The sequence below is a fragment of the Amphiura filiformis genome, chromosome 11 (assembly GCF_039555335.1).
Source record: "Amphiura filiformis chromosome 11, Afil_fr2py, whole genome shotgun sequence".
NCBI classification, from domain to species: Eukaryota; Metazoa; Echinodermata; class Ophiuroidea; order Amphilepidida; family Amphiuridae; genus Amphiura; species Amphiura filiformis.
In genome coordinates this window covers 41831074-41857574 of record NC_092638.1, presented here as the reverse complement: position 1 = coordinate 41857574, position 26501 = coordinate 41831074, and the positions used below count along the sequence as shown (strand labels likewise).

Genomic DNA, 26501 nt, shown 5'->3' with positions numbered 1-26501 from the left:
CATGAAATACATTTAGAAATATAATTGCCCATAAATGAACTATCCAAATGAAGTCTTCCTGCCATCCAATATTGTGGAAGTTTGCCCTGTTTTTCTGAGATTTTTTGCATTTTTTCTTTTTGATAGTATTTAAATACATGCCCACCCATCTTCACTTCTGGGTTTTTCTTGATGTCATGATATCTTCAGTGTCAAGGTGTTGTCAAATTTCATTTGATGACACGTACAACACACAATCTCTATTTGTTGATTACCTACAACTAGCATCAATCATCACCATCTCATACACCATGTAAAATCTGAAGATGACTAAATTCTAAAGATGTAGGTCACCATATGAACACCACTACAAATACAAATGTTTTGGTAACAGATCAACAGAAGATAAGGAGTCATTAGAGAAGAGAAGTTTGGTTGTCAGGCATTGTGACGTGATGAAGACAAATAGTATGCATCATGCAAGGTAGTCCATCAGTTGCAATAGATACATGTAATTAGGCACGCATATCAAGCAGACTCAAACAAAGCTTGCTACATTATTCAGGTTTGACCATAAACACACCAATATAAGCTGACTAAAACAAAGTTTGTTACATAAATAAGATTTGACAAAATCAACAAAACCCATTTTCTTCACAGAAGTGCTACCTTATTAGGTTCTCAAAATTTCAGTATTCTTAAATGTTTTCTTTTTTGCACTAAGAAGCTGCATTATATTATTACTTATGCACAACAAAAGAAAATACTGGACTACTGTTTAGCCTAATTTCAAACGACTAATACCCACTTTGTGAGTTGTTGCAATCCCATCCATGATATTGTGTCCACCATCTCTATAAGGCTAATTGATGCAAATGACAATGCAATTTCAACCACAACCTAAAAAGTTTGATTACCAATTCAAAAAACTTGCCAATTACTTTTCTAGTATATATCCTTACAAAGATACTCTACTTTGTCCATTAGCTGCATACTTAATACTTTTCTGCTAGATGAGGTTAAACAATTAATAATAGCATTCTAACTAGCCACTGCTTGTCTGAAGAAACAAAATTCACCATCTATCCATTCATAATTGATCCTTCCATCGCTAGTATCACATTTTAATCAAATCTGTTAATCTTTTATACTTAAATGAACATCTCTGCTTCAGGGGGAACAAATGCAGATGATTTAGAAAGGGATCACAAATGAAGACAATCACAGCGATCTCTTTTTTTTCCCTAATAAAATCCTCCAAAAGAACAGTTCATTAACCGGTAGCGATATATTCTGTGTAGCATGATCTGACCTTCAATGTTTTAGATGTCAAATCTCATCACCAGAATATCAAATCAAATTCATGATGCCAGTCAGATTTTTTTATAAAATCTATTGAAGGTGAAAATATTGGATCCTCAACATTCAAATCTACCAAGGCACAGTTCAATATCCTACTTAATTTACCTGTTAACTCAACATCAGGCCTTGAGCAGTTAGATATCAAAACTCATCCCCATTGCCAAGATGATTGAATACTTACAATGATAGAAGACCATGATAGTTGGACTGGTGTGGGGTTGTGACGTGAGGGGTTGTCGGCTTACCTTGATATAATGAAAGACAGAGATAGAAAGACTAGTTCGCGTCTGAAATTCTGACAACTAGACAGAAAATGCCGTACTGCGCAGGTTAGCAACCAATCACGGCGCGCCTTTGCCCTGACGTCAGATGCAAACTAGTCTTTTTATCTCTGTATTTCATTATAGAAGACCATGATAGTTGGACTGGTGTGGAGTTGTGATGTGAGGGGGTTGTCGGCTTACCTTGATATAATGAAACACAGAGATAGAAAGACTAGTTCGCGTCTGAAATTCTGACAACTAGACAGAAAATGCCGTACTGCGCAGGTTGGCAACCAATCACGGCGCGCCTTTGCCCTGACGTCAGATGCAAACTAGTCTTTTTATCTCTGTCTTTCATTATAGAAGACCATGATAGTTGGACTGGTGTGGGGTTGTGATGTGAGGGGGTTGTCGGCTTACCTTGATAGAAAACCATGATAGTTGGACTGGTGTGGGGTTGTGACGTGAGTGGGTTGTCGGCTTCACATCGGTATTGCCCCATATCTACATTGGTAATATCAAGCACCACCAGCCTGTTGTCCAAGGTCATTATCTTATCTTGACTGTTCCCTATCTGTATGCCATCTAGCGTCCATGTGATGACGGGCTCTGGATAGCTATCTATCAATACACAAAGAAGACAGAAGAGAAAGTTAAGATGCCTTCCGGCATGTACTTAATTGATCCTTCTAGTAAAAAATTAAAAGTGATTTCATATTTGCATGGTAGAGGATGTTTAAGCATGCATTAATACTTGCCCGTCTATCCAAAGATATCAGGTAACAATCATGAATGCTTGATGTTAATGCTGGCGATTGTTTCTTTTGTTAATAATCTGCCTCACAGATATATACTTATACATAATACCCTAATGGAACAGGGGCTTAATGTGTTTGGAAACAGATGCGCTATACACCAAACTTTGATTACCTTTCATCAAACATCGAATTTTAAAGGGAGAAATTGACTCAGGGGCTATCATGTTACCAAATTCCTTTAATGCTCTTCAACTAATTTCATGAGTAATATTGTTATTGTTTCCTTCCAGGTTAATGAATGCATTAATTGTCCTTGTTTCATGCACTCCATCTTTGAATGCAAAATGACTCAAGCATATCCACATTCAATTCTATAGGTTTCAAACATTGACTTAATAAGTGGACTAATTACACAGGGTTGAACTACTGGCCAAGCTAAATTTAGGGCCCACTGGCTATCCAGATCTATATGTTACACCCCTTCCTACTCCACCCCAGTAACATATTTCTCATTCCAAACCAGTGCATCCCAAAATGTCTTACTTTCAGGACTGCATTTTCTTTTTTATATATTTATTCATTTATTTTTAAAAACAAAAATATCCTCCCTGGACCTTGTGCCCATCTGGCCCTGTGGTAAATCTGGTTATGTGAACTACATACATATAGTGTGTAAAACATGTACAATTAAAATTGTTTAAAAAGCACCCCCGCACAGTGAACAATAATTCTCTGAGGACACAACTGTACGTACAAACGAACAAGCAAGAGTTTACTCCTCTTTATTATCATATGTTGAACTTTACTGAAGTACATAGAACATGGCAAAAATTAATGTTGCGCTACAAAACTACCACTTCCCTGGTTACCCATGCACAACACACAACCTTCCTGTTCACCTTGTCTCTCACACATACGACATCCCACACTTACAAGTTTTTTTCACACAATAATTCTTGTCTTTTACATTTTTCCAGAAAGTGCACACCTACGTACAGTTTTCAAATGCCACCATTACATTCAAAACACCTCACACATCATATACAATACAACACATTGCCAACCATCTTACTCTTGTCTTTCATGGTTTGTTTCACACATTTTGTTTTGGGTTGCTCTTTTTAGTTTTGTTTTTTGGATTTGATTAAAAATGAGTTTGCCTTGACTGTATCTCATTACAATAGCACTCAATTAACTCACATAGGCTAGGATCATCTTCATCCTGTTAAAATTTACACATTAAAATATACTTGACCTATTTCTACTATAAGATATCCATATTTTCCTTTGAAAAAGAAATTTCTCACTTTGGAAATTAAAAATAACACTCAATTAATTTAACACTCAATGTGTGACAGTCTGCTTTCAACCAGTAATATTTTGCAAGACAAACAAAATTGGCATTTTCTTGTCAAATAAAATATTGATGTTTTTTTGGCAAAAATTGCTATGCTATGTCATCACCTTTTTGTGTATGTTTAACCTTGTGAAATTTTCCATCAAAATGTTCAATTTTCTTGCCCAATTATTAAAAAGAAAACCCATTTTACATTTCCTCCCAGTGGATCTAAGAGAATGTATAAGTAATTGTTTAAATTAACAATAAGATACATTCAGGGGTGTGAATGACTTCAATGGTAAAAAAAGAGAAACTGATATCAAAAAGCTATAAAAAGTGTTGCAACTTGGATATATCATGTACTCTGTGTGCAGAGCAAGCATAACAAAGGAATATGAAAAAAGGAAATAAGCAAGAACGAGGAACTTTCATCAATACATACAATCCAACCTCACTCACTGGATCATGGCTGGATGAATTGGTTATAACGTGACCCGTTTCTTTTTCTACAGGTACATACAGGGACACTACCATGCCAGGATATTTACGAATAGCCCCTCTCCTTACCCTCTTTACCCTATGCCTTTCTCTATCTTCCTCTCTTACCAACATGTCATCGCCAGTGACTATTTACTACTATTAAAATAGGTTCACAGGTAGTTTGTACAGTCTTGATTCAATGTACAAAAGGACCTGTCAAAACTCTTCCTAGCTAAAACTGATGACTGTACACTGCAAATGAAGTTTGACTTTTGAGATGGCAGTTGGCCAGCGGACCATGAATAATGGCTGGCTGCCAGCGTTTGCTTTATTATTATGTAATATTTTCAATTGCCTTTGGGGGATTTACCCCCTAAAATACATGCGCCCAGCCGACTCACTCAATCCATCCAGCACTTGAGTTATACGGGAACCTAAATGCTATCTCGACTTATCATCTGGGATACAAAAAGCATGGAATGGGGGCCCTGCCTTGGGCAAAAAGCTAAATCGGGAGCCTTTTTGTGTAAACTAACATGAGCGAACTGGTGAATGAAGCTTGCTTTTTCATAGATTCAGTGGAAGTAAATTATGGTAATGGAGCAGAAAATGAGTCTTGATTTTCTTGAGTTGAATTGCATGCATTTTTTCATTATCATGCTATTTGATATATGGAATGCTCAAGTCATTTGAAAGATTATATGAAATGTAAAATCTAGATCTGTATCTGCAGCTCACAGTTTATGGTTAAATGGTTTAATTATACAAGAAAATATTATGATCATTTTGATAATGAATTTTGAAATAAACTGGAAATCTAGAGTTCATAAACTGCATGGTTCTACTTGGCTAAAACTGCATACATTTTGACAGGCTGATGGGCAGTATTTCACTACCCATGCATTTATGAACCCATCATTAGTCCCATTGCTGCTCATCCATAGCATTTATGATGTAAGAGTATTTATTTATTTATTTATTTTATTATTAGAACAAACGCTTTTATATCGGCGGCATACATCTACCCGACGGTGCGTTCACACAATTACAAAGTAAAACAATGAAATACAATAAATCAATATTGCGCGCCCATGGAGGGCGCACATTTATCAAACAAATCAGAGCACAAGCATTCAAATATGGCTGAATAAAGTGTGATTGTGACTTGTGGAACAACACATTTATGTACATATAAAAATTAAATTACTTGCATGGCTATCTTAAAAACTTAATTTGTGAGTTCATTACGAAGTTGCCACACTTTTTTAGGAATGATTTACAAGCAAAGTCAAAAATATTCAGAGCACAATCAACATCAATACCACATTTTTATGTCAAGAAAAAAGGTGTTAGATAAGCCTAATAAGAAGCATGTCTTAACATTTAAATCACTAGATATAAACAAGTACCATAAAGTATCTAAATGATTAATTTTCAAATTATTTTTGAGACTTTGATGAGTGCAGACTTGTGATAGGTTAAAGAATGAACAATGGTTAGTGCCTGTGTTGGTGAAATACACCCCTGATTCCTTTTAATCCCATATTCCATCTTTGTTACTTTGAACAGTATGGGTTTGTCTTAAATTCCATTCAAAATGAAGGGAAGTATATTTCCAGATCATTTTTCAATATTCATTAATATCATGTATGCATCATCAGCACACCTAGCTTCAATATAGGTCACTGGGTGACAAGTAACAAATATAGGTCCAAGTGTAGCTTCTACATTTCCCTATTTATTTTATTTATCTTGGTGTAACTACTGTCTAAATATGTTTTATTACAAATGCATGAGGCATAACACAGTAACATGTAATGCATCCCACAAGACACATAAATGCATCAATTTCTGCCATATAAAGACTGACAGACAGATAAATGCATGCAATTTATGCATTAAACATCTCATCCTCAAGAAAGTAAGAAAATAATTGAGTTGCATTTGAAACTTGGTGCTAAGTCATAACAACATGCAATATCTTCTACTCACACCTAGAGTTGTCTTATACCAATATATACTCCTATTACTCACCTATAGGATTGCAAGTTAGTATTAAGGCATGTCCTTCGAATCCAACTTCTGTCTGTGAATTGCCACTGAATCCTTCATTATCTGTAAGAAATGACACATACACAAATGAATTAATATATAGATGCTTTCATGTCTCAAAATTAATCCAGATATACTGTAAAAGTCATAATTTTTGTGCAACATTCATTTCTCAACACTACCACACAAATAAAAACACATGTTTTTTTACATATAGGGCTATGTAAGAAAAAGCAAAATCTAAAAAACAAGAAAGTAGTCAAAAATCGGCAAGGCGTGAAAAATTGCACTCGGGAAAATTACCGCTTACACAGTAACCAGTGGCGGCACCAGAAATCGTGCCTAAAGTTTGCCATTTTTTTGGCCCAAAAGTGGACATTTCCTCAATTTCTTATTTTGCCAGGGAGCAAGAAGGAGAGGGAGGGAGGAAGTAGGTGGAAAAGTACAATATGGGGTAGGGCAAATGCCCCTATACAACTCTACCACCACCACTGGACACACATGAAAAAGTACAATATGGGGGAGGGCAAACCCCCTATACAATTTTAGCACCACCACTGGACATACATGAAAAAGTACAATATGGGAGAGGGCAGACCCCTATTTACAACTCTTGCACCATGAAAAAGTACAATATGGGGGAGGGCAAATCCCCTACGCAACTCTATAGCACCACCAGTGGACCCGGGCACTGGACATTACATGGAAAAGTAGGTTAATGGCTAAGCTTAATACATATCTATGTCAATGAGTTCACACACAAATAATGCGCATTAATAATATGATATGGAACAACACCTTTATATTATTCTATCATGACAACTTTGATGTGGTACGTGGTGAGCATCGTTGACAATTTTTCGCACCTGCCTTGTTTCTATCCTCTTCCTTGGTATCAGTACCTTCTTTGACACCTTTGCTATATTCTATTACATTTTGTTTGAGACATAACGAGGTTAGTATTATTTACAGCTCTCTCATTGGTCCAAGTTGTATCAATAATCCACTAATCAGGATTCTGTAGACTAAATGATTTGTTTAAAACTATTATTATACCTTTTAGGAAATTTGGAAGATGACAAGTTTGTTGTATTTTACTCTATAGCCCTGCCCTTCCAAATATTTAACCAATCATTATTATTCACTTGATGTGACTTCTTACAGATCTACAGATGTAATTGGTTGGATTCCAAAGCAAACTAAAATGACTTTACAGTAGAGTGTATGTAATTTAAAGCAACCTATTTTGCAGTGCATTCACACTTCACAGCTATTTTAGTATCAAGCTCCTCTACCAGAATAGAATGAAACACAACATAGCTCTACCCAAAATGAATGCTCAATTTTTGAGTCACCGAGCACAATTTGCACGCTGTAAAACTAATTAGAGCCACTTGCATCAAGACTTTTACATCATGGATTTTCAAATCTCCCAACATGTTGGAAATGATTTCTTGGACTTCAATTCAAAAATGGCTTGAGGCTTTGAACTACATACTTACAACAAGTGCCATGAACTGGGACAGCATATTTGTGTTGTAATTTCTTGTCAGTTTTCATTTCAGAAAGCTTCACATTAAAGTATTGCAAATGTATGCAGTAGCTGGCCCTTTGCTCTCCTTTTCATTTACATTGAGAGTGACACCACATTGAAAATTTATTTCTGCTAAAAAAGCGCTTAAAAATGTTGTTTCCTAAGGAGAATCAACTATAGCTGGAGAAAGTATTGAGAATATAGGAAGCTGACCTTCCCAGATGTTGACATTTGAAGGGACATTTTCCTTTGTTTAAAAAAACAAGAAATAGTGGGAAATATTGGTAGGTATCTTTGTGGGAAATTTGCCTTAACTCAAGTTCTTGCCCAATATTTAATCTAGCTTTCACATGTAAACACCCAATGATAGTTGAAAATACATTTCAAAATATAACCACATTTGTTGGAACACCCTGTGTAACACACACTTGTTAACTTGATGGATCATCAATTCTAGCATTAAAACAAATCATATCCACCATGCCAACTCTATAATATCTTAACATTTAAAACAAAACTACCACAGTACACATCTCCCAACAGATGTATTTTCAATCAGCATTTAAAACAATCAATCACAGGCAACTACTTTTACCATTGCATTGTCTAAACACACTTAATGTAACATTTATGAAATGTATATCTATATATCTGTTTCACTAAAGCATACCAGCCTAAGGACAAAAATATCATGTATGAAGTGATGGGTAGGGGCCTAGGTAGATATCTAAGGTATTAAATAAATCCAGATTTATATGGATGAGAATGGCATATATGAAACATTTCGATTGTTTAGATTTAGTCTGGGTTGAAAAGGTTATGCCATCTGCATCTCAAGTGTTTTTCAATCAGCTGGTTCAACACCAAGTTTCTCATTCAACATTTGCAAATATTAGTGAGGAGGTTTTGTTTTGAAATACTGTCCAAATCTTAGACTGGCTAGTTGAAGACAGCAATTTCAATGACATTTACACACCCACACAGACAGAGATCTATACATGCTTGTGAAGACCAGCAAACAAGGACCAAGAACTTTTTCCTATCTAATGGAGGAGTGGAGGATCTTGCACATGCACCTGAAGCTAAGCATTTAATATTCATCCAAGAAGTGGAAAGTGTACACTGATACCAATTTTATATACATTCTCTTCACTTTTAATATTCATACATGTTAACCCAAGAAGTGGAAAGTGTACACTGATACCAATTTTATATACATTCTTTTCACTTTAAAATATTCATACATGTTAATCCAAGAAGTGGAAAGTGTACACTGATACCAATTTTATATACATTATCTTCACTTTCAGTATTCATGCATTTTAACCCAAGAAGTGGAAAGCGTACACTGATACCAATTTTATATACATTCTTTTCACTTTAAAATATTCATACATGTTAATCCAAGAAGTGGAAAGTGTACACTGATACCAATTTTATATACATTCTTTTCACTTTAAAATATTCATACATGTTAATCCAAGAAGTGGAAAGTGTACACTGATACCAATTTTATATACATTCTTTTCACTTTAAAATATTCATACATGTTAATCCAAGAAGTGGAAAGTGTACACTGATACCAATTTTATATACATTCTTTTCACTTTAAAATATTCATACATGTTAATCCAAGAAGTGGAAAGTGTACACTGATACCAATTTTATATACATTATCTTCACTTTCAGTATTCATGCATTTTAACCCAAGAAGTGGAAAGCGTACACTGATACCAATTTTATACATTCTTTTCACTTTTAATATTCATACATGTTAATCCAAGAAGTGGAAAGCGTACATTGATACCAATTTTATATACATTCTTTTCACTTTTAATATTCATACATATTAATCCAAGAAGTGGAAAGCGTACATTGATACCAATTTTATATACATTCTTTTCACTTTTAATATTCATACATGTTAATCCAAGAAGTGGGAAGCGTACACTGATACCAATTTTATATACATTATCTTCACTTTCAGTATTCATGCATGTTAAACCAAGAAGTGGAAAGCATACACTGTGATTTCCATCCTCTTGATTGGGCTAGTTTCTTCCATATTTCAAATAAGTCCTCAATGAATCCAGACCTGAAATCTCATGTGATGTTACTACATTTAGTAACTATGGAGTAGCTTCTATACAAGAAGAGGGTACACTTAAGTCTCCTACTCTCAAACCTATTTCATCCTTAAAAAACCCTCTTCCATACGAGATGGGCCATAAGTAAAGATGGCAAGTGCCTTGCATGGTGTAGTCAAACTTTGGATTTTATCTGTGCAGAGTTTGGGTATAACTAGGATACATCAAGCTGATATGACTTACATTCTAGCATACTCAATTATACTTCCCAAAACCAACAAAATGTTATAGAAGATGTCCACATATCTGTTGTCACAACGTCTGATTGACTAAATGACTAATTGCCTGATTGATTACAATAGATGTCTTCTTCATCTCTTTCTTGACAGATTTGCCTGGTTGCTATCTAACATAACCGTTGATTGGATTTCTCAAATTACTATCTACACACAAACAGTTCACCTACATGCCCATACTCCCATGAACAGTTACATAGCTATGTGCATTAGGTATCAAAATGCATTCCAACTCATTTGAGGTCAATTACAGGTTACACACATAGAATGCAGTTTAGTGAACCGTGTCATGATTATGAGACTATTTAGGTTTATTGTATGAATCAGACCAAACAATGTAGTATCTATATTGACCTCCTTTAGCCCAGGCCTCCCACTTACAATATATGGAAATTCGTAGCCAAGTACTTTTGCACCAAGTTGTTGCGGAGGCCTAAGCAATCTAATGTATATAAACATAGATGCCATGAAGACATTGAGTGCTGTATTGGTTAAAAGTAGGACGGATGGTTGACTAAGCCTAGTCATCATCTACCGCTCAGACCAGGTACAACTATCCAGTCCTAGTATGGCCGCAAGGGATCACGCAAAAGTTCAACATGAAAAACAGGTCTATCCAACATGAATTGAAACCTAAACCAAGTTGATCATTACCAGTGGCGATACTGGGTTGCTTTCTACAGGAATCGGTCATTGTATACAAACATTGCTTATGGGTACACCACTTCTCCTCTGCAATTATCTGATTTAACAGTTATATAGATTCCATTTCTATTGCTTCAGTGCACAGGCTATGTTTACTGTAAGCAAGCATGAGCAGGCCTACATTTGGAAGAAATAAAAATAGTCAGATTCTAAAAATCTATAGCAATGTATTATTGAATAGTGCAACTTGTAACTCCATGGCAAATATGTCTGGTTCAGTTCATGGCCATAAACACAGACCATTACTCAAACATGGAAAATAGCAAAAAATTACCAGTGAATACCCTTCAGTTTGTTTTTCTTACGTAATTTGACTAAGATTTTTTACTGAGAAAAGAAACATGATCTATATCTCCCTAATTTGGTAATGTAAAACCCCCATCGGAACAACATTGCAGCAATGACTGAACATAAAACATGTTAAATATTTCATGTTTATAACTTCTTGACACAAACAGCAGCCTGAAGGCTATCAAATTCTGAATGTATTTTTGACATTATAGCTGTGCCACTAAAAATCCATACAAATTATTTTCCATTATAACCTGTTTTTGTCAACCACAAGACTACTCTATTTGTGCCATATAACTCTCTGCATATGGCTGTCCTAGTGTCCTTTGCAAATTCAAATTTCAGAATATTGACTAAAAATATCAAAAATGCAGGTTTTGATAAATCTAATTGAAATCAGTCGAGTGTGAAATGAAATGAGGTCTGGCATACCTAGCATTAGGTCACAAGCTCTTCAGATCAAACCTTCACCATCACTTTTTGTTTTGAGTTGAACAAAACTAGCCTGTGACTCGTCTTGAATCGAGTCTAACCCATCGGTTATGGCATCTTCATTGAAAGCCTAATCAACACCTGCTCTCCTAGTATTTAGTCTTATTCCCAGCATGCTCAAGTGTGCTTTCAAGAGCTCATCGTTCTCAATCTAATGGACAAAACCAATCTATAGTCAATGATCATGATACTACTTAAGTGTAATGACCAGACAGGTTTCCATGCTGAATTGCTTTAATATTAACCCTCTATTTGTGGGCACTGACTACCTACAATAGGCCTGCATCACACTGAACATGTGTTCTTTTGATTTTCATTACGTTTGAGTCTCGTTTACACACAATATATTTATATGAGTACATCCATGCCCAGTACTGGTCAACTGATTCTAAAAATGTAAATGAGTACAAAGTTTTGTGTTGCACAAATATCCTATATGATGGCTCGGTACAACAAGTGCTGCCATATGTCCATTAGCTCCCATGTGTTCCGTTATTCATTAGCACGATTACATTTATACACAACATTACCCAGGGGAGCTATTGAAGATGAGACAGTGTTACACTGAGCCCATGAATGACATATAAACACCATTCCTATACAATACTCTCCATCTGCTGGCAAATCACATTTCTCATTCAACTTTGTTTCCCCCTGTAAGTTTCTCAACCAAACCTTGGCAATGTGCTGTTATGTTCCTTTCCCAACCACCCAAAGTAGCATAGCAATGACTTATTTAGAGGGGGCAAGTGGGGAGCAACGCAAATTTTAAGAGGGACAAATTGGATTAAAAAAGGGTAAAAATGGTCTAAATGTACAAAAAAGGCAGAAATTCTTAAATATCAGAGCAGCCAGCATCCGCCCAGAGGAGGAGGACAATGGGGATTAATACTCCTCACAGGAGGGTAGCAGACAGCTTCCCCTTTGCCCCCCCCCCCCCCCCCCCACGCCAGCAACCATCTACCCAGCCACAGGTACAATCCATTACCAATTTGATCTAGAATAATTTATTTTTTTTCCTTTTTAACAAACTACAACTGAATTACTTCTTAAAAAGCATAGAAACATGACCCAGACACAAATACATTATGAAAAGGTTAAAAAGCTTTGCCTGGTATAAACCAAGCAAGCAAGCATGCAAAGCAAGCAAACCCAAGTCCGCTGCAGAGTAAGTAAGTAAAGCGACAGCATCCATACACAACCTTGGCTTGGCTATATACTTGTATTATTGATTATATGAATGCAAGAGTGCTCAGCGTGGCTCCAGAAGCCTAAATGAGTTCTGTACTCAATATCACCAGACAAATTCATTACTGGATTGAAAAGGTCTACGGACTGACTGGCCAGTTCAATTGCTGGCTTGCTGGCTGTAGGGTTGCTACACCTACCATTTGAGGGCCCAATTGAAAAACTTATCAACTTGTGGCACACCTGAGAGCTTCATACATGTAATAGTAGCGTTTTTGGGTGAATTGTGCCACAAAAATGAAAAAATTGTTTTGCATGAGATTCACAGAAAATGATACAAATGTATGCAAAAGTCGACCCAAATGCCCTGGCTGTATATTCTTGGCAACTCTGCTTGACTAGTTGCCTGGCTCCACAGAAATGTTAAAACATAGTATGTTGTATTTGTCTATCTAATGCCACACATCCTTTCAATTTGTTTGCATCATCAGTTTGTCTCCACCACTGTCCTCTATGCACTGGCCAAATACCTAAATTCAAGCAACAAATGTGTTTAGATAAATCATAGACTCCTCGCTGCTATTGAGCAACTCAGCCATATTGTCAGTGTGTCCACAAGATCCCACAACACATTGTTTGATGAGTGATATTAGTGCAATAATGTTCAGAATGTATACTTCTAATACATGATCAAAATATTATATGGATCAAATTACGCATCTAATTTCAATTAACAACTAATTAAGTTAATGTGACAGCAATAACATTTGGTATAACTCTTTTATATGCAAGCAATCCATCACTGCACTCCACTGAAATGGAATAATACCATTTACATTGCTCCAATTCAAATATCAAATTCAGATCAAATTTCCTTCAATGTGATAGTACTTTTGGAGCAGATTATCACTATGATAGTGTGACTTAATATTACTAATTAAAATGTGAGAATGTATTATAAATCAAATGTTCCATTTTTGCAATTTCAGGTAACTCTATATACCCACAGAATCACTGGTAATCCTTGTGGCTACAGGTCGGTGATCTTCTCCGTGGCATGTGAGGGGTTGGAAGTTCCAATCCCGGGGCTACCAAGTGACTTCTTTGTTCATCTTCTCTCCTTTTTCATTTCTTCTTCCCCTTCCGTTTACCAAAAAATATGGGTTGGGTCAGTGTTAAGAAATTGCAAGTTGCCCCTTGAAAAATCCCCCCTCTCTATCAGTATTATAATAGTCCATCTCTTGCAATCAGCAGCAAGTCTTGTGGCTCTCTCTTTAATGTCATCTAGCCATACTTTGGGTGGCCTTGTGCCTTCAGTTTCCTTCCACCATACATATACCTTGTAGCTGCTCCAAGCATGGATGATGAATAATATGGCCAATAAAACTTGATTTTCTCTTTGAGATTTCCCATCACAGAGTCAGTTCAGCAGTCCTAATTTTACCATTGACCCTGTAATCTCTAGGGTCTATGATTTTGCGCAGCACCCAGGCATTTGTCCTCTTCTTAGACCACTTGAGACCAAGAGTCAGGACACTTTCACAACTCTGTGGTAGCACCACATCTCAAGAGCATCAATTTTAGTAAGATCTGATTTTTTAAGAGTCTATGACATGCATATCTGTATGTTGCAACAGTTGTAAGATGCAATGCTGTTTACCATCTGCCATAGGATTCTCATTGATAACCATGACCTTGGGTTTTCTGGTGTTGAGTAGAAGACCTCTTTTCATTTGCCACCTTCACATCTAGGAAAGCAAGCAGCAATTCTTCATGACCACTGCACATCAGAGTGGTGTCATAGTGAAGGTTGTTGATGTACTTGTGATGTGCACCGTCTCTTTAGGCAAAAGCTGACCTCATTGGCCCATTTTAGCATTAAAACTGCAGATTTATGTACACATTTTAAAGTAATTTTGGTCAGCGGGTCATCAGGATGATGTTGCAATTTTGACACTCATGGAAATTTTGCCCATTGTGCCAGGGACACCAGAACTAACATTTAGCCATCAGCTCTTCATCTACTATACATTTGTTTGCCTCAAGCTCGGAAGTGAAGTATGTGCATATTTCGCTCATGCAAACTTGCAAAGTTAGTCGCCCAAGAGTGTACACGTACATGTACGAGGGCGGTTTGTCAGCACGCTTGCAGCGAAAAAGCATTAATGTCACTACCGAATTTGAGGTGAACTAAGGAGTAACAAGATGACATTATTCAGCTCTAAAACAAGTTTTTTGTGTGTGATTTTAATTAAGGCAGGGACTTTCAGTCGGGTTTTTGGGTACCCAATCGAGATTTCACTACCCGGGTAAGAGAGCCAGCATCCGGTTAAGGTTAGGTTATTTATTTTTTCGGGTTTAGAGTGTCCCTGGACCTAAAGCTAAATGCTAGGATCAGGATACTTCTGTATACTAAAAAGCACTATAAAAAGTGCTATACAAATGCAAAATTGGGTAGCAGTTGCTTCAAAATGTGGAGTAAACTGCTATGCGATACAGCCGAATTCAAACCCTGGCTAGAATCATTGGTTGACCTACAACAGCATTAAAATGCATTGAATTTGTATCCATTTTGAAATCATTAATGAAAACAAATTATCACTTTGTATATTTTAAAAACACTAACAATTTTTTTTAGGAAGTCAACGATGAATGATCCTAGCATTTATGATTTAGCTTTAGGTCCAGGGACACTCCAAACCCGAAAAAAATAAATAACCTAACCTTTAAAAATTTAATTTTAAATCCTGTTTTTCAGTGTTTGGGACACAGAAAACAAGACAATCCCAGGTAAAACGGGACAGTTGGCAAGTATGCATTATTTACAGAATCCTGCATACTGACTTGACTCTGCCCCCAGACCTCTCTATATTAGTTTTAATGCCTTTATAAGGGGAAATTTTGCAAAGAAACGCTTTAAAAATCACATCAAAATATTTACCATACTATTAGTCCAATATAAAATTCCTAGCAATAAGAATCTAATGGCCATTATTATTACACTAGCTTTATTTGTAGTACCGTGGAAAAAATTGCTTCCCATTTTATTATTTATTTTCATACACTGGTACCTGCCATTCATTCATTCCAACTCCCAACCAAACATGCCATTAGCTGATATTGACTTCTTACTTAATCGCACAATTTTTGCAGTGCTATATTTTCAACAAATCATCATAAATATGCATTTTACAGCAGGTACATTCAAAGTAAGTAATAATTCAATCAATAGGTTTATTAATTTCTTGACATAATCATGATAACACATATATTCAAAATAGTCAAAAAGTGTAGGATATACACACAATTTGGTCATTTTTGTCCAAAATTTGAAATGTGAAATCAAATTGATAGTGTTGACACATATTGGTGACATTACATGCAATATCAATCAATTTCTATTTCCACTTCATATCATATTTTTCTTTTGACAAATTCTAATATTAGGGTCCATGTTTTCCTTCTTCCAAACACAAACACACTGCATGCTGCATGTCAATCAAGTTCTTATATCATGGGTAAATAATTTGAATATTAAAATAAATATAAATACCCTCAAAACCTTGGTAATACACAAATGTACCTTTATATTATTTATAGCTTTATTTATGTGGTAAACTAATGATCCATGTCTCTGCACACTAAGTACAGTCACCGACATGGTGGTACCAGTTTGGCACCAGTGAGGCTCCAGGAGGATGTCTGATGAGCACTCTTCCATCCATCCCAGACATGAATCCTTGCATCATCTGGTCCCTGTTATCTTTCCAATATCTAAGACATTGTGATTCATGGTTTAGTAATATATATGAATGAATCAATAATCAATTAATTGGATTGGGAGGATTGTACTTTTTATGCAAATTTTTGTCAAATATGCATTTTTAGCTCTTTATCTCAATGAACTCTCAGTGAATAAGAAATTCCCAGTCACCACATGATACATGATTGTAAAGGGGTGGGAGAGTAACCAGAGGGGCACTGATGAAGGTACTGAGTATTTATTTAATACAGTTTTTGACTTTGCTGCATATGTGTGGGAAGGTTGTTCTTGTAAACAATTGAGCAAGCTTGAAATTCCCATGGACAAGAAACTCTGTATTGCCTTGGTTTACCCTTGATATGAAAATGGGGAGCTGATCCCCCGGGCTGATCCTGGTTGTGATGATTATTTCTAGATGTAGGCTGAGCAGGGTTCTGCACCTATTTAGAGCTGCATCCCCAACTGATACATAATTATGATGTGTCTTGGGCCAGTGATCAGTGATTTTCCAATACAGTGTGCTGAGACCTGTGGGTTTGGCATAGCACACTTAAATTTACTTTGTTTTTAACAAGAAACAACTTATACCTGTATCTCTGTACCATGAATGGGAAGTATGAGAGTCGGGATGAGAGTTCAGATCTATCTGAATTCTTGCAATCTAATGTTACTTACATCACAGACATGCTAACAAGCATCTGTCACTGGTGATCTTTATGGTTCACATCATCACACTACTCAACACTTGTCAATTTTTAACAATCTATGCTATATTTTGTCCAATGTGTATGACCACATAGTAAAATGATGACTGATAATTCCTCATCATTCATGTCCAATCATCAGCAGTTTGTGATCATTTCTGGGCAAAGTGGGCAAAGGGCCCATATTTTTATAGAGTTTGACATAGCATGTCCATTTTGCTGATGGCATGTGTAAATTACATACACATCCTAGATTCTTCCTACGTAATTGAACAGTCCAATAATCAAAGTATGCATTTTATAAACACCTGGCCTTAGAGGCCAGTGTCCTATATTTAGAGAATAAAGGTATTGTTTTTAGCTGCTGGAGTGCATCTATCGTCTCATATAACACGGGCGACATCATTATTTTAAGTAAAACAACGAGGCGAAGCCGAGTTGTTTTACGCATTCTCATTCTGTTTTACTTTATTCTCATTCTTAAACACTTCAATTCAAATAAAAATATCATTTAATCATTTATCAAATTAAATCTACATTTTGCAAGGAATTACCTAGGGCTTAAAATCGATCAGTCCCGTTGTTGCTCTGTGCCTCCGATTGGTCCAAATAGCGAGTACGCGTATCGCGTTGACGCACACGCGCTGACACGTGTCATATCACACAGGTAAAGCTGGGTAAGAACCAATAAGATTGCAGGAACGTTCTCAAGTGTTTAAGAATATCCCTTATGTCATTTAATTCTCTTAGCCAACCTAAAACCTAATTCCTAACCTTAAACCTGAATGACAAAGTGACAGGACAAAATGGAAAGAGGACAAAATGAAGAGGGGATTGATCAAGTAGCAAGAGGGCGAGTGTCATGAGGACAAAGTGACAGGACAAAATGGAAAGAGGACAAAATGAAGAGGGGATTGATCAAGTAGCAAGAGGGTGAGTGTCATGAGGACAAAGTGACAGGACAAAATGGAAAGAGGACAAAATGAAGAGGGGATTGATCAAGTAGCAAGAGGGTGAGTGTCATGAGGACAAAGTGACAGGACAAAATGCACAGAATGTGGCTAATTCGCAAACCAAGAGATATCCAACTAAATTATGGCCACTTGTTCCATCATGAATAACATTGCAAACATGCAAAACAGTGACATTTAATAAAGCAATTCGCTATTAATTTGACACTAATCCAAGAAGCAAACCACATGCAAATTTGATATAGGATATGCCCCACTTGCTTCAAGCGATGGAGCACTGAACTTTTATTTTCTCAAGGAGGCCCTCATACTTGACATATACATTCATTTGGTAATGTTCTACTCATTACAGTAAGGTCAAGTACCCTGATGCACTGATCAATGTAACTCTACTATTCCCCCCGCTATATTTCCCCCATAATTACCAACCTCATGTACTGATCAATTTAAATTCTCATTGTCTTTTCATTATGCACTGATCAAATGATGCAAGCGAGTTGATTCCTGACAGTGCACTGCATGGTCCTTTGATTCTCCAGTCATTTGGGTGGTGTTTGCCAGCCCTTTGCACCAGACAGTGGTGGCGCCAGGAATTTTTTTCAAGGTGGGGGGCAAAGTGAAATTCAGGGGGGTGAAATCAACAAATTTTGCCGCAAAAAGTGTGATTTTTTGTAATTTTAGCATTTTGCTAGGGGGAAACTGGGGCCAAAGAGTTCTGACTGGGGAATTTGCCCCCCCCCCCCTCGCCCCCCTGGTGCTGCCACTGGCAGCGGACAACTTGCTCCAAAAAAGTTGAGATTTTTATACCATCAGAAACCTAGGACAACACCAATGTTTGTAAGCATAACCTTTCTTGAAGTTTGGCTCTTTGTAATTTCCATCTGTGGACAGATGAAATTTCATGGAATATACTGTATATGTAATTATGCATCACTTATAAATGCAATATCCAAATCAACTGAAATATTGAATTTATAAGCTTTAACCATATAAGAATGCTAAAATTACAAAATGCCACTTTAATGCTTCAATAAAGTTAACATAATAGAAGATTTACATTTTGAGACTTTGACACAATTTATAGGTCTAGATGAGTCATTATTATAGTTTGTGAGATAGCCAATCAGTATCACTACCAAATTTATGTTGACAGCCTGTTTACAACATTTTTACTACATGTATCTTTGTTAACACAGAACAGAGTAGATTTTTCTCATCTTCTCTGCACAGAGGCTCTCACTGATCTTCAACATAAATGGAAGCCATTTAGTTATTGAATGCCCATATTTTAAATCAAACACCTTTTTGGACTGTGGGACTCAACATCAGAGTTATGTACTGGGCTTTATTTCTATAAGGAGCATAAAAAACAGACACTTTGTAAAATGCAAGAAGCTTTTTTCTGCTCACAGACTACTTGACTGGCACCAAGCAGATAGTGTACTACATGAGTTGCAAATGGACAGTTAGTTATAACATGACATGTACTATACATATATGATTCAATGTCGGTCAGTAGCAAAAAAGAAAAGGTGCAATACATTAAAGCTTCAAAAACGAGACTGTCATATAGGCTTTTTTGCAAGGATTTGCATAGCTATCTTCAGGCGATTCACTAGGCATGTCAAATTCATGCAGACAGTTATTTGACTAAGAAGATATCCACGAAAAAAGCTTATTCCCAAAATTTCAGTTGATTCCGATTTTGTGTTTGCGAGTTGTGCATGATTCTGTGTATTACACTGCTCCGTAGGCCACTGTTGTAATTTCGTTCTGGTATACCAGAACGAAATTCAAAATTGGCCGATATGTTTGCTAAACGAATTAATCTGCAAGAAACTTTTGGTACATAAACATTATGTAGCCAGAGGTTTCCAGTGGTATAAAATTCTCAACTTTTTTTGAGAAAAGTGGGGGGGGGGTGAGGCTGTGGATCACGAAATGGATTTTTTTACTATGCCTATCCTGCAAAATCATTTGAATGAGAATGAAGCAAATGCATGTACAGAAGTACCCTAGGTCAACATACTTCCAAGGCTGGAATCCAAATATGTAAGGCTAAAAAAAATGTTTGGTTGCCCTCAACCGACCGACCCAATAAAATGGAAATCTTGGGTCGGGTTTTTTTTTCAATCACTTCTTCAGAAGAAACCTTAAATTTGGACAGAATCAAGGACTTTTATTATTTGTTATTCACTCATTTTGTTTATTAAAATGCATATTTGATTGAAAACAAGAAGTATTTCCATTTAAATCCAGTCCAAAAACACACATAAAATGATCAAGCTTTGTCAATACTAGCCTTTTCAAAATCGAGGAAGAGTCCATGAAAAAAAAAGGATCTACCTACCAACCCTCCAAATTTTTTGTCTCCGAAGGGCAACCAAACAATTAATTTTTTTGGCCTCACCTGAGGGAACATACCCGAGGGAAAGCAACCTGCTTTTTGACCCCAGTTTCTGATTCAATATTGGACTATTTATTATGTCAGAAAGTTTCAGAATTAATGATCAAATGACACACTGAGAGTTCAAACCACACCAGTAAACATTCATTCTTCAGATTTATGTGGCTAGTAGTCATCTTAATTTATAACATGTCTTCTACACTCTGACTCAATATAGGTAAATTGTGTCAAAAAGCACATCATCCATTACATCCAAACTTTCCCAACAAGAGCTTCTCAATGATTGGCAAAAATGAATTGCTGCACATACTGACATACTGCATTAGATTTATGTCAAGTTTGTTAACAACCAGCTTTCAGTTGCGCTCCTGTAACTCGAAATTGGGTAATTTTATCAGAACTTTAAAAACAAAAATTGTGCAGGCTCCCGAATCACTCTTCACTAATCAATTTACGACAGGATACTCACATGTAACAGAGACTTCAGCGCTTCGACTCATCACCGTGCCAATGTAATTTTTGACCAAGCAACGATAGCTCCCCGCATCCGACTTCTGTATACTGCTCAGCAGATGCGTTTTACCGGTAGTTTCAAACTCATTCTGATTATTTCCATTCTTGGTCCATTTGTAGTAGATGGGGAAGTCTCCGATGGCATCGCAGCTGATGGCAATGGTGTTGCCTTCAAAACTGGTCATGTCGGAAGGTTGGTGGGTAATATATGGCGGATTGGCTGTAGCAAAGAGAAAAATAAAAAAGTACAGAGTTAAAACAATTTTTACAAACATTAGGCTATCATATACTAGCTGAAAACACCAAATGTCCAGCATACATGTTAATACATAATTAACTGACATTTTTTGATTAAAATGTTGCTGGTGCTTGGTATTATTTGCTTGGCATTTGTTTACTCTGCAATAAAATAATTGGTCAAAATATTAAAGGTACAGACTTTTAAAGTAAAAAAATCCAATAAAAACATAGGTCTACATAAAAACATTGTATTTATCCTTATGAATTTTGACATTTAAAATCCCTTTCTTATATTACTAAAACCACGTTTTTGGTTAATTGGGCAACTTTTGAATGACTTAACCACAATTTTTGGGAAAAAAATTAAAAACATTGTTTTACAGGGAAAATGTCCATTATGATTTTCAGACATAGAAAATAATAAACGGCCTCTTGAAATGACTTTATTAAGTGTATGTGTGTTAATTACTTTGAATACAGAACACTTTTCCAGTGCTGCCGTTGACTTAAACTAAGCCATTTTTTGCAACTTTCCTACTTACCACCATTTTGGCAAATTACTTTGGCAACCCTATTCTTATCCACACAATAACATAGTTCAACCACCTTACAATGCTGCCCCCAAGGGGCAAGAAATGCTCTATTTCAATATTATTTTATTTCAATACAGTTCATGAAAAGGTGACAGCTTAATTTAACAAATAAACACCAATTAAACTGGATTTAAACTTGTGTTGGTGGGATCACACTGAACAACTGCAACTTTGATGGCGACATGGCAAATCATTGTAAGCTACAGCGTGGTGTGAATTCCTTCACTGATATTCCACAATGTTCTTAGCTTTTTATTAATAGTAAGAATTTGAAAATAATAAAAATAAAATTGAGAAGGTGATAATGATAGTCAAGCCACAACCTTTATGTAAACAACAATTAGTATGTATGATTCCTTCAAAATTGTCAAGGGTCACAGAAGTCACATAATGAAGGCTTGTCCATTACCACAAAATTTCACAATTCCTTTTTCACTGCATTTGTTTTTAATAACTCTTTTAACCAACAATATAACCTGTCCTACAAAAACATGGCAAATTCATGGTTCATTAAGCTCAACAAAGGGGATACCAGACTCAAGAATTGAACCCAAACATGAGGGATTGGTGAAAACAATGTCTCGCTTGGTTGAGGACCAGGTCAAGTTAGTCTGCTCTATACATGTAGTCTTACTACAAGCAGACCTTGCAATAGTTTGGTCCTTCTGAGGGATTGGACCTTTCAAAGATATCAGGAATATTGCATTAATCGTGAAGTGAGTGAAGGAAACATGCCGATTCAGTCCTCATGAAGAAACAACTTTAATTAAAGTACATGTTTGAAGCTTCCTTTTTTCTAAATTTGGTCAAAATCACACAGTACAAAGACCTGTTCATGGAATTTGGTCCTAAATTTAGTAAATTTAGTAAATAAACATTTTTTTCCAATTTGTGACATGATGGGATTCACTCCAAGTCAGAAAATTGAGTTAAACCATTTCTAACTTGCTAAAGCGTAACCCTTGCTAGTGTTGAAATCACATCCCTGGCATAAGTGGTTATAAAGTTATCAACTTTTTATTATGTTCATTTTCTTATGTTTTCATTGTGTTGTTGCTCCTTATATCTCAATTTCATTATTCTTAACTTTGGTCTGATTTATCATATCATGTCACATGTGAATGTGAAAGAGCTTGCAGTTCTCAGTGTTTGTGGTTCCACTGTAACTTCCTATATCAAAAAATGTACCACAAGGAAATTCATGACAAGCAAACTGGCTTTCCTTGACATACTCAATAATGAAAATATTAGAAACTCATGCACTGAACCGAGAAAACATATTTACGAGCCTAATTAAATGCCGGTCTCATTTTCTCCTAAACAGTCTACTACACATGATTTTGTATTCTGCCGAAAATTATCGCTTCACTCCTGGGAGCAATAAATGTAGAGTCATTGCCATGAATCAGTTCTGGTATGTCAATTTTTACAAGGGAATATTGGTAGGTTATTTCAGCTCTATTCTTCATATGGTAACCTTCTGATCTGTGCATAGTAAACCATGTTTTATATATACTTGATTTTCTTCCTGCAAGCAAGATTCACATTTTCATGATTGCTATTTTTACAAAAATGAAAAACTAAAGGATGAAACACCACAAGTTTAATGAATGCTGGAGTGCAATTTCTTCATATCGTTGTGATTTGTTGGTGCGATATTAAAAATTAGCCCTACATAATAGTGATAAAAAAGTGATTGCATGGGTTCATTGCTTTGTACCAATCTGTCTCCAAGATAGGTGCATGACCTGCTGAAGTATGTTTCCAATATATTGTAATGTTTGGTTGTTTCTATTTGCTTCCATTTGTTGTATATGTTTTCTTGGATTTACTCTCACAGTACTATGTGATCAGTCAACAGGACTTTATATGCATATGGGTACTAACTACATCACATGACATAGACACTTTGAAACCCGGGATGATTTACTCAGGAATATATTTGCTCATTGTTATTAACCTATCCGCAGGAATATATTCGCAGATTGTTATGTTTGTGGTAGCTGCTTAGAATATGAAAAGCGTGAACCTAAATTAAACATTTAAAATGAAGAAATCCCCATCAACAAGCCCAATTTTCTTTTTCAAACCACAGACATTTATCTTCCTGCTGATTACTACCACACAAAATGTAGCTGACAAACCCTGTGAGTTCAGTTAAAACCTCACCGCTCATTTTCCCAAGGATCTCAAACAACACCAATTCCACTACAACATTCTTTTCCCCAATTTACCTGTACATACGTTATCACCTTTGAATGGGTTGGTTGGTTATTAAAACTCATACTCCACAACATAAGGTCAACTTTACAGCTCTGATTGTTGAATGAACAATGTGAATGGGTATGAGACCAATTTGGTTCATTAGGCATATCACATGGCATCAAGTGGGAGTGTGATCTGAAACAAAGTAACCCATGTTCTAAGTCAGGGTTCACTACCTGTGCCAAGTTTTTGACTTCCCACAAATTAAGTATCTTTTGTTGCAGTCAAATTACTCTGCAATTGAGGTATAACTGTGTTTCCTGTTTGATCAGAATGTGTAATCATGGTTAACTTTTTATTGCCACTTGGTAACTCTATAAGAATGTGCATAATTTTTGCTCTATCGAATCAGAGACCTTTTTTAGCGTCACAAAAAAACAATTCAAGATTTATGATGAAACATTGTAATTTCTTCTGTTAATATCACTATTATTGTGATACTCTTGCATATTTCTTTAGCAGTATCACCATTCACATACATGTATTCCATATTATTGTATGCACCAGTAACAACAAAAGTATGACTAATGTATGATACAATTATTTATAAATTTCTATCATTTAAAATGGGGGTATAGTTATAAGGTTAAGTGGAGGTAGGCTCTATGGTACGTGAAATTACAGTGCGCGAAGTGTCATACTGGGTGAAGCCAAACCCAGTATGATACTTGGTGAAGCCAAACCCAGTATGACACTTCGCACACGATAATTTCCTGTACAATATCGACGCTGAACCTAATAACAAATTTATCATACCATTAAGTCATTCTAAATACTGAAATAATTACTTTTTTAAACATTTTAATTGTTGCAAAATAGGAAAAACATTACAAATATTAGATGACTGTTCTGCGTATTACGTATTGTAGCCTATGCATTTTACACGTCCGGTTTACTTGAATTGCTTTTATACACGTACCTAGGCGTATACGCTTATTGTGATTGCGCAATACGCTCTCACTCACTAGATATAAGGCGTACCCACTGATATGGAAATATATCCGGTTAGGGGTGTTTGATGCTTCCCTTAGTGGTATGATAATGATTTATATCATCCCCCTCAAAGATAATCTTCATGCATTCATGTTACCGGTGCTTTCAACATAATATGGATACGATTGTGAAGTAAATTTATATACTGATATGTAGCGGAAAAAAGTTCATTCGACTCAATCAAATTTTGTAAAATTAACTGCAGTTTTTAAATAACCCGCAATCTGAAATAGCCAAAATCATCATGTTTCTTTTAATAACTGAAAATAATATTTATTTTATGAAGTAATTATACAGTGTAGTCAATATTTGCCACAATAGTTAGGTTAATAAATTATGGCCGACAAAATAGCACACCCAAATGCACCTGCACTGATTGACTGTGTCTCCAGTGTATATATATATATATATATATGAATATTAAAAAGTGATAAATTTTCAATAACGTAATTGTTTACTATTAAGCCTATATAAACCCATATATTTTGCCACTCATTTTTTTTATCTCTATAGCTAACAAATTGATATGGGTGAAAGAGGAGAACAGTTTTTTCCTATGCATTTTTAGATATGAACCACTACTTTGAGGTTTCCAGTCTGAATGAGCATATAAATGGTAGGTAACAATTCGGCTATGTTCTATCCTTAACTCACAGCACACTGATATACCTGATTCATTCAAAAATGCTTCAATATCTTGCACATTTTAAACAAAAAATTGACAAGTTTGAAATTTGTATTACATTTGGTCTATTCATGATAATAATTCCAATGAGTCCAAACATGCCTACTATCGGTTCTTCGTCATATTCTGAGATGAATCTTCAAATGTTGACTATCTGTACAGTACATTGCCATAACCCATGCTTTATTGTGCACTTAATTATGACATGCCTCATTTGTCTTCATGTTCCCCACCATCTCATTCCATTCAAAAATCCAATAGGAATGCAATAAACATTTCTTTCACCATTTTTATCATTCTTTTCTTGTCCTCTCTACTTGAACCATAATATGGGTTTTGGTCTAGCTGGCGTCAACTGTCAGCTTGCTAAGTGTTTCAAAAATATATTACAACTGGAGGTATTGTTTAATTATTTAAAATGTTATAAAAAAATTGAACTGAGAGAATATTGATGAATACCGACTTAGTGCTGGACAAGCATAGTTTATCATGGTTATTGTAAAAGAAGGACCCCACTGGTACACTTCAACTTTACTTAATT

General features: G+C 35.8%; 1 protein-coding gene across 1 annotated transcript in view; it reads right to left on the bottom strand.

Annotated features, from left to right (window-relative positions):
• The window catches only part of LOC140163690 (protein sidekick-2-like), a 385021-nt gene that overhangs the window by 243379 nt on the left and 115141 nt on the right, over positions 1-26501 (bottom strand). The window contains exons 2-4 of the mRNA XM_072187006.1: positions 21141-21404; positions 6216-6296; positions 2025-2225 (exon numbers count right to left, since the gene is read on the bottom strand). Of these exons, the coding sequence (XP_072043107.1) occupies positions 2025-2225; positions 6216-6296; positions 21141-21404 (546 nt within the window). The remainder of the gene's footprint in view (positions 1-2024; positions 2226-6215; positions 6297-21140; positions 21405-26501) is intronic.